Source organism: Rhinolophus ferrumequinum, chromosome 2 (genome assembly GCF_004115265.2).
Source record: "Rhinolophus ferrumequinum isolate MPI-CBG mRhiFer1 chromosome 2, mRhiFer1_v1.p, whole genome shotgun sequence".
NCBI lineage: Eukaryota > Metazoa > Chordata > Mammalia > Chiroptera > Rhinolophidae > Rhinolophus > Rhinolophus ferrumequinum.
Genome location: NC_046285.1, coordinates 97,051,959 through 97,062,342, shown reverse-complemented (window position 1 = coordinate 97,062,342; position 10,384 = coordinate 97,051,959). Strand labels below are relative to the sequence as shown.

The 10,384-nt window shown below is 37.2% G+C and overlaps 1 protein-coding gene and 1 pseudogene across 1 annotated transcript; both read left to right on the top strand.

The window, feature by feature from the left end:
• Positions 1–788: 788 nt before the first annotated feature.
• On the top strand, positions 789–977 carry LOC117033001 (keratin-associated protein 20-2-like). The gene has a single exon (XM_033124837.1). It carries the CDS (start codon positions 789–791, stop codon positions 975–977), a length of 189 nt encoding a protein of 62 aa, XP_032980728.1.
• Positions 978–9,549: 8,572 nt separating this feature from the next.
• LOC117031773 (keratin-associated protein 19-7-like) lies at positions 9,550–10,137 on the top strand (annotated as a pseudogene).
• Positions 10,138–10,384: the final 247 nt, after the last annotated feature.

The following is a 10,384-nucleotide window of genomic DNA, read 5'->3' as shown; positions in this document are numbered from 1 at the left end:
TACCTCTCAATATATACTACACATACCTCAAATATACATGTGTTGCATTAATATAACACACATAGGTGTCATACACACAAAAATTATATATATACTTACTTTTTACTGGCAAACATCTCAGATATCGCATCCTTATGAAATGTTGATGCCTATAAACCCGAACAGCATGTAACCACATAAAAACACCCACACCAATAAGAATGACAGTGCTATGAATTAGTCTAAAAACATTATTGGCAATCAAACACCAAATTCAATCTTGCCAAAAAACTAAACCAAAACAAAAAGCGATATTTATCTGAACATCTGGAGTCTCCCCCCAAACTACAGTCAGTTGAGATAACACGAAAGGACCTGTAAATTCTGCTTGTTGAAACCAGGGGTCTCTGCATCTGTGCTTTAAGTCTGCAGAGAGATGATGTTATTTCAAAGCAAAGTTCAATAATATGGGTGACTTTCAAGCTATGCAAACTCATGAAGCTTGGTTACAGAGCTCAAATATGGCAGTAAATTTTGTTTTATTATTAAAAGTATATGAGATACCTTAAAGAATTTAAAGGCAGCCATAAAGGAATTCCACACTTAATGGGCGTGAGGGCCTCTCCTCTAAATGAACATGATGTTAATGACTTAGTTTTCATACAAATTAGTCGATAAAACAAAGCAGGATTGGTTGTTGTTTGCCACACGCACTACAGAGGGTGTATAAAAGGCCCCATGGAAGCAGAGAAGTTCATATTTTTCAAGCAAACACTTTGTTCTCCCCTAAATCCTCAACCCTCGACACCATGAACTATTACTACGGCAACTACTACGGAGGTCTGGGCTACGGCCTTGGCAGTATGGGCTATGGCTATGGCTGTGGCTATGGCCTTGGCGGTCTGGGCTGTGGCTACGGTGCTGGCTATGGTGGCTATGGTTACAGCTGCTACCGCCCATGTTGCTATGGGAGATATTGGTCCACTGGCTTCTACTGAGGAAACTTGCATGCGACTGAGGACTTTCAGCTAAGTTTCCACTGCTGATTCTTCATTCTGGACACTTCTTCATTCCATCGGTGCCTCTCTCAGATTATAAAATGATGAGCCAATCCTAGATCATCAGGGTAGAACTTCCAGTTTAAGCACACCAGGACTGACTTGACCAAAATCATCGGAATTTGCAATTCTAATTTTTTGGAAGGCGGCGGGGTTGGGGGTCGGGGATTTACAGTTTGGGTAATGATTTTCCCTTTGAATAGGTATTTCAGCTGTACACGCATTCTAAATTGTTCCTGTGAGACATGTAAACATTCATTTTACATTAAACTTACTTTGGCTTTTTAAATGTGTCATAGTTTTCTGTCTGGCCCTCGTGGATAGGCTTTGCACGTGTGCAAGCATTGAGTGTGAGTTTATGCATGTCTGTCTGCAGTCTGTCTGCGTGCTTTGGGAAAGTGCCCGACGATGGTGTTATGCCAGTAATCCTAAGTAACCGTGAGGGAAAAGAGACCGTCCAGCAGTTCTTTCTACACTTTGTTAAAGTGCATAGCGCAGCTGCAGCTGCTCTTAACCAGTCTCACATCTTCTCAGAGGGATCCTTATGGCACATTATGGTACCATTTGCCACTGTTGTATGCAAAGCCCTGCTGTCTTTCACTGTTTCCCAGCAGGACATGACTTTGTGGTGTGATTGGAAGCTGTGGTGTTAATGGAGTTCTTCTACTGTGGCTGCTTTTTTGGCCTCACTTAAATGACAATTGAAGGAGTTCAAACAGCCTTCACAAATATATAGCAACTTGGTTGGCCAAGTTGATATTCCTGTTTTACAAGCACCCAGAGATTTGTGTTATACTTGAATATGTGGCTCAGTAAGTTCTTACATTGGGTGCCCAAATAGACACTTGTACTGTAGATGTTTGTTCCTCAAAATGTCCGAACTTGATTAGTTTTACCCCCTTGATAATCAGACTAATTATAATTTATGTAACTCAGTTTGTGATTCTACTTAAAGGGCCCTAAGTGCAAGTCTATGGTATGTGTGTGCGTGAGCATTATTTCTGTTTCTAGCCTTCCAGAAATGCCTACGTTGTCCCTGAATGTTCTATGTACCTATTGTTTACACCTCTAGTTGGTGTCTTCACCCTATTCAACTTTTTTTTTAATACAAGACTTGCTTCACTAATGATAAAACCCTGCAAACTGGAGTCTGTATGGAATTCTACTGTCTTTTTGAGGAGCTTTTTTTTTCAGTTGTCTTGAAGAAAGTTCTCTTAAAATGTCTTAGAATGAATGACAGCTTTTGAAAGACAATTGCATTCAGGCTATAACCACAAAGTAGGTCAGCATTTTTCCTTATTATATATTAATTTATGGCAGTAGCATCCTTAGCTTTGGATTCTATAAACCAAACTGATCACAGTCAGAAGCACATAAAATCTCAAAAAGAGAGGAAGGGAACCCTGAAAAATGTCATGTTTAATTGTTTTCAAGAACATAAGTTGATCATGACAAATAAAGTAGTATCTGCTTGTATTACTGAACATAATGATAATGAGTGCCATTGATAAAATCAAAATGTTATCAAATGATTAAAAAAATTAACATTTTATGAGAGCTATTGACTCATAAAATAATAGGAACAGACATCAGAAACAAACAGTAAACATGAGATACAGTATGTCACATGCAATACAAGTTCAAGAGACCAATACCAACATTTTTATGAATTTTACAAAATAATTATACATTAGTGCACATTTCAAAAAAAATCCATATTACTAGATATATTGGGTTTCGGCATCTAAGAAAAATAACTGCTAACTCTGTCAACCAGACTCTGAGCTCTTTTAGTTTTGCTGTGCTTGGTGATGCCATGGCCACCAGTGCCTCCCATGATGGAGTCAGTCATTCATTTATTCAACCATTCATCCAAGAATAATGCATCGTCACATTGTGCCCAACATCGACTAAGTACTAGAGGTAGAAAGACATAAAACATTTCCCAAAATCTAGAGAGAAATTCAGATAGTAAGTATATAATTACAATTCTCTGTGTCAACTTTTAAAAAAGATTTGTATATTGGGTGCAATGGGACTTCACAGGAGGGACATCAAATCAAGCCTTGTGTAGTCAGTGAAAGCTCCCCCAGAAGATGCTGCCTGAACTTAGTGTTAGCGAAATGTACGTGAAGGAAGAATTTAGGACGTGTTGGGGCATAGTGTTTGTGTTAACCTGAGTGCTCTAGACAGCCCACTCCCCCATAACCAATGATAAGAAGTCAGGCTTCTCTATGAGTAGACGTGTACTCTTTCAATATTTGCAGAAGACATTCATTTAGAAAGCAGAAATTGAAGGTGGAGTTAGATTGCCTGGGAAGCTCTTCTAACTTTATAGGTGATAACCATCGTCAAAAATAATGGTGGCAGTTATCTAGGAATGGCTGCAAGTGGGAATATGAAATTGAAGAGAGATAGCTAGAAGAGCTGGTGCCCTGTTTTGTAACCATAAGTCTAAAGAAGATTAAAGTTATAGAACCAGTTGCATAAGAAAGACATTATTTTGATATTCATAGGTTTTAATCAGAAATATATTGCTGAAGGCTTTCATTGAATTCTCCTTAAGTAAAACATTTAAGGATATTTACATTTAGTAAAGAATATTGTATTCTTTTCAAAGCACTTTCTTATATCTGAGTGTTTTCTTCCTTAATATTTACAGCAGCTTTTTGAATTATATAATCATTTTTATTCCAGCGTTCAAAATGAATTTTAACGTAGTGTCCAATGTCACATTAAGTATCATAACTTAATGTGAAATGCTTAGAATGAAAAGCTAAATTGTTTAATTTTAGTTTAGTGATTTGTACAGAAAAGAAAACTTTCTTTGGATAAAGAGCAACATGCTTTTTTGAAGTTCAAAAGATGGAATGTGGATTAAGTAACATCGATCGCCTATTCATGCTAACGATTCATAAAGCAGACAACCAAAGTGTTCTTTGATAGATAATTGGATAAAGATGTGGTATGTATACACAATGGAATACTACTCAACCATAAGATGAAATAGTGTCATGTGTGACGACATGGATGGATCTTGAGATTATTATGCTAAGCAAAGTAAGTCACAGAAAAAGTGGAGAACCATATGATTTCACTGATATGTGGGATATAAAACTGAAAGCAACAAAAGAAGACAAACAAAAGAAGAAACAAAACTCATAGACACAGACACTAGTTTAGTGGTTACCAGTGGGTAAGGGGGGAGGGCAGTGGTAGATGACGGTAAAAGGGATCAAATATATGGTGATGGAAAGACACTGGGTGGTAAACACACAATGTGATATATGGATGACATATTACAGAATTGTACTCCTGAAACCTGTGTAACTTTATGAACAATTGTCACCCAATAAACTTTAATTAAAAAAAAAAAAGCTCAACCTGTAATATATTTACTTTTGACATGCATAATACTATACATAATATTCCAAATTTAGCATGATACTATTTTCTTCATTCTTCTTGAACCCCTTCTGAATCGTAAATATGCAACAAAACTTACATGATGAAGTTTAGGACTCTTACTAATAATTTAATTTTAGGAATTTTAGTGTCAGGAGCATTCAGGACAGAAAAGTTAAGAGACTGTATTAGTTTTCTATTGCTGCTTAAGAACTCACTACAAATTTAATAGCTTAAAATGGCACCCATTTCTTAGCTCCCAGTTCTGTAGGTCAGAAGTGTGGCAAGGCGTCACAATGTTTTCTGCTCAGGGAATCCTCAAGCGGAAATCAAGGCAACAGCTGGGCTGAGTTCTTGTCTGGAGGCTGTAGGGAAGAATGCTCCCAAATTCATAGTGGTTGTTTGCAGAATTCAGTTCCTATTGTTGTAGGAGTGAGTTTCTATTCTATGCTGGCTCTCGTCTGGGGGCTACTCCTAGCAACCAGAGGCCGCCTGCATTCCTTACAACATGGCCCTCGCCACCCTCAAGCCTCAAAAACATGTCAAATCTTCCTTATGCTCTGAGCCTATGTCTTATGCTTCCAGCCAGGGAAAACTAGTTTTATAGGGCTTGTGTGATTAGGTCAGGCCTACCCAGATGACCTCCCTTTCTTCAAGTCAAATGTCCCATATGAAATAGCCTCATCATGGGAGTAAGTAAAACCTATCATGTTCACAATGCTGGTGTAATGTAGGGAGGGGGATGGTCTTGGGGGCCATCTGAACATGCATGTTCTCATACTACCCTGAGCAACCGCTTCCTACCTGATTCAGAGTAAACACAAAGCCCTTGCTATGACCTCCCTAGGTATATGTGTGAAATTATTTTTTAAATAGTGGTCCTAAGAGTGTCACTTCACCACAGACCTAAATGATCTCACATTGTGATGCATTCTTTCTCTTCTCTCCCCCTGGTGCATTCCACTTCAGACAAATTGCTCCCCCAAGAAGCCTGGTAGGACCCCATTTTAGGGTATTTGTGCTTCTGGTTCCCTCTGCCTGGCATGCTTTTCACCCATATAAAGCAGATGGTGCCTACAGGGCTCAGGCTGTCATTCTTCAGGTCTTTACTCAAATGTTACTTATCTAGGATAGGCCTTCCCTACCAACATATCTTCAATTTCAAAACCCCCAAATGGTCTACATAACTCCCACCTCTGCTTTATATCTTGTCCTTAGCATTACCACTATCACTACCGTGTGTAACATACTCTTTTGGTTGATTGATTGATAGTTTGCCTTCCTCCTCCATTAGAATGAAACCTTCAGGAAGACAGGACTTTTATTTGCTTTGTTTTCTACCTTGAATTATGCTTCCCAGTGTCTGAAAAAATGTTAGATATGAAGTAGCTACTCAGTAAATACTCATTGAATGAATTATTAGGTTGGTGCAAAAGTAATTACAGTTTTTGCAATTATTTTTAACTTTTAAACTGCAATTACTTTTGCACCAACCTAATAATTCTGTATTTGTTTATGGTTTGTCTCCCCTCCTAAAATGTTAGTCCCACGAGTATCGGGGATTTTTTTCTTTTTACTACTTTATCTCCAAGACAAGTAGGTAAATGTTCTCTATTGTTTATTGAATGAAGGAATGAAAATTAATTTCAATTTGGGGAAAGCTGAAAAATAAGCTCAACTCAGGTAGGAATCCATGTTCTTGGCACGGATAAACTGATGGTTTTTGAAGTTTTTTGCCAAGATAGCAAGTGTAGGGAAGAGCAAAAAGATTGAGTGCGTAGTGTGTGGAAGCATATTTTATCTTTTTAAACATTTTTAAAAACATTTTTTAAGTATTGAATATAAAATAAGCTTCTGAGTCAGTAAGTGTGCAGATGAGAGAGAAAAGGTGGGAAGTTGCGTGTTCTTGCCTGATGGTGACCATTCTGTCAAATGAAGTGGAGTGAGACAGAGTGACAGAATGGGAAAGATGATACTTTAGAAAGACAGAGTTTAGTCAGTGAGCTCCTTCATGACGACACTCTGGTCATGTGAGATCAGATGGTGCCTACCAGGTAGCAAACCAGTTAGAGAATTGCTTAATATGAAGCCAGATGGCTTTAGCAATCACCTGGCCCAGCCTCTTACAAAAGAACAAAGGCTCGGATAAATCACAAGGAGGATGAATGACATAGACTAATGGGCTGAGAAGGAGAGCTTGCATGTCCTCACTCTTGTCATGAGAAGCTTCTCGCCTCCCTAGAGAATCTCCAAAGCTCAGTTCCCTTGCTAATGTGAAGAGATTTTACTAGAACATCTCTGTTCTGTTTATGCTTTCCTGCGTTCTTCCTTCTTCCTCTTAGGTCTTGACAGTATGATTTTTAAAAATTTCTTTTCTTTTAAATTTTATTACATTTATTGGAGTAACGTTGGTTAATAAAGTTATACAAGTTTTAAATGTACAATTCTATAATATGTCATCTGCATATTACGTTGTGTATTCACCACCCAAAGTCAGGTCTCCTTTTGTCACCATGTACCTGACCCCCTTTCTTAGTAATCGGTACTATTGTGATAAGTTTGCATGGTGATAGATGATTGCTAGAATTTGTGGGGTTATCGATCACATTGCAAGGTATAAAAACGTGACATCACTATTGTACACTTGAAACTAATAACTAATATAATAAGATATACCATCTGTACTTAAATTTTAAAAAAAATTAAAAAATAAAAGAAAGACATGTCTAGGTTGACTTGGGTATGCAGGAAGGAACCAACTGGGGCATCAAGATGGGTTTATGGGCAGTATTGAGGGTTCAGTTGGAATTAGAAGCAACATATTTCTGTTGTGTTTAATCTTCAGAGTTTTATGAGGCTTTTTTGGTTTGTTTCAGTGATGCAGAGATCCAATATAATTAATTTGTTAATATATTTCAGTACTTATGTTTATTAATATGACATTTCTTTTTGAATGGAAGGAGTGTGTGTGTATGTGTGTGTGTGTGTGTGTAACAATTTTTTCAGCCAGTCCTAAAACATACAACATCCTCTAATATTAAGTCTGCTCACTGATATAGAAGTTCCTAAAAATGCTGTGTATTGTATGAAGGGAAAAAGAATAACAAAAGAAATAACATTTGGAAATCTACACTATTGGTATTTCTTAAAGCAGGGAATGAGAGGGTGTTTTATTCATTCCTATGTGCTCAGGGTATAACCCCATGTTTGGACCATATTAGGTACTCAATAAATGTTTCTAAAGGAACAATTTACAATTTCATTAGATGCAGTACAAACCTGAGGAGAGAAGTATGTTTTTTGACTGACCATAACTGGCAGATCTAAGCTCTACTGACATTTTGAAGAGAAAGATAAGGAAGAAGGAAAATAAATGAAAACTATTAAAATTATTCATATTAAAACATAAAATATGGATAAAAGAGAAAACACAGTTTTCAAGAGCAGAAGGTTGAAGCAACAAGAGAAGTTGCTGATTAAAAGATACAAAACATTTTGTTTGTGTCAAATCATTTGAAAGTATCAAGATATGACCATGTAAAAACAATATGGTCTTGAGGGAAATGAGAGGTACAAACACAAATCCAGAATCAAACCGTTCTGTCAGTATTTAACTAAAGGATAATGATTCAGTCTTTCAACAAGTCAATAACCTCTGATTATGTTACAAACTCTGCCCTGGATAAGACTACTGCCCAGACCTCTAAACAGAGCTCCTTGTTCATTTTATTTTCAATTCATTTTTTCATACAAAATTTATTAGTTTAGATTGCTTGTATCTCAATACTTTAATATCTAGTCCTATACTAGAATATAGACTCCATGCAGTTCATGGGCTAGCTTTCCTTTTTTATACTGAGCATACTAGTATCTCAAATATACTAATTATTAAGTGAATATTTGTTGAATATATTAACCACTAAAAAGTTGTGCAGGCTGTCTTCAGCCGGCTAGTAACTCCCCTAAATATTTCTAAATGACAGTATTCCATTAATCAACACTCATGATAAGGTTCCTACAGTATTAAGAAAAGTTAAATTATGAGTAGCATGTTTTGCTTTATTAAGTCAACTAAAGTAGATTTTAAAAGAAATATTTAAAACATTTTTTTTTAATTTTTTTTTAAAAGTATTTTTAATAATTTAACAGTTTGTTGTTTGAAAGTTAAATACTTTTCTCTGAAGTCATGCTCCTTCTGGAGTCCAAACTACTTTACCTATATCTGGTAATAGAGACAGTATTGCGGTAGCGAGCTCAAAATCACAGGGTCTTGAGCCAGAAAACTGGTTTTGAGCTCATCTCAAACACCAATTAGCTGTGTAACCTTGTGCAAGTAATTAAGCAGGATAATACTACAGGAGCTATGTACAGTGATTAGGTGGGACTCTTTTCTATACAGTCTGCAATTGTATCTACCAAGCAGACTTCCTTTACATGACACGTGATGCTTGAGAAATTCTTTTGACTTTGTGGTTGACATAAAAATTAAATATCACCATTACATTACCAAATGTGGTTCTCAGCTGACATTAAAAGCATGCTAAATATTGAGATGTATGTCATAGCTGATTGCCATTTTTTTTATAGGACTAGTATTTCAGGGAATAATTATGGTTCAATTTATGTGAATTCTTGGGAGAAGAAAGGTAACACCTTTGACTTAGAAAAGATTCAATGGCCAAAGAATATTAAAGGCAAGGGTACAATTAGAGGGTAGATGCAATCTTGTGTGATGCAACTTGATGAATACGTGAAGCTATAGAGATTTGTTTATGGAATTGCGTTTATGAAACTCAGAAACGCAAATAAGTATGTGGATTGTAAACACGATAGCGTCTTATTGACAGCAAAATATTTTTCTAGGAATTCAAATGAATCTGACAATCAAACGTGTCGCATAACTCTTAAATAACTAATTACATAAACAAGTGGAGTCCATGGCTGTTAGGAAACAAAATAGTTGACATAGTTTTCAAGCAGTGTGTTCTATTGGATGACATTCAGAGGCGTGGCTTTCCGCACCCATCCATATATATAAATGTCCCTGTGCAGTCACAGTCACAGAAGTGACCTACGACACCAAGCCAAACTCACCGTTCTTGACACCATGCACTGCTACGGCAGCTACCACGGAGGCCTGGGCTATGGCTATGGAGGCTTCGGTGGCCTGGGCTACGGCTATGGCGGCTACGGATACGGCTGCTGTCGTCCCTCCTGTTATGGAGGATACGGATATGGCTGGGGCCGCCCATGGTCCTATGGAAGATACGGATTCTCTGGCTTCTACTAAACTTCTCTAGTAACCTGACATCCGATGCCATGAGTGGATTTGCCAAAACATCTTCTGTCAGTGGACTGAGTTACCCTAGGCCTATTATCAAAAGAACTCTCAGAATTTCCAAGAATTAAGCGTATCTGTATCATGTCTCCTGGTATCATCAACTTGGGCAGTCACAAATGATTTATGCTGAATACCTAATAAATGACCTAATTTGATGTAGAAAATATGGACTTTTTTTTTTTGGTTCATTTAACTCAAGTACGTGGCCTCAAGTATGTGGGCTATGGCTCTGGCTATGGCTGTGGATGTGGCAGCTTCCGCAGACTGGCCTATGGCTGTGGCTAAGGAGGCTACAGATATGGCTGCTGGCATCCATGTTACTATGGAAGATACTGTTCTTCTGGTTTCTACTGAATAAATACTTGAAAATTTACAATTTGTGGACTTAGTCTTCTGTGATACTCTTACTCATCTAAAAAACTTTATTTCATCACCTGCATGTTTTATTTAAACTGTCTTGATAATTACACTGTTGTTTGGACCACCTAGTTTCTGACAATAATGTGAAGAAAACTTGATGAGCTAGATCTTGGCATTTGAATAGTAATGTTCTTCAGTAATGTTCCCCTCTTATATAGAATGGAGAGTCATTGCAAGCTCG

Excerpts from the sequence above, each read along its gene's own strand:
- LOC117033001 (XM_033124837.1), top strand. The coding sequence starts at position 789 with ATGAACTATTACTACGGCAACTACTACGGAGGTCTGGGCTACGGCCTT.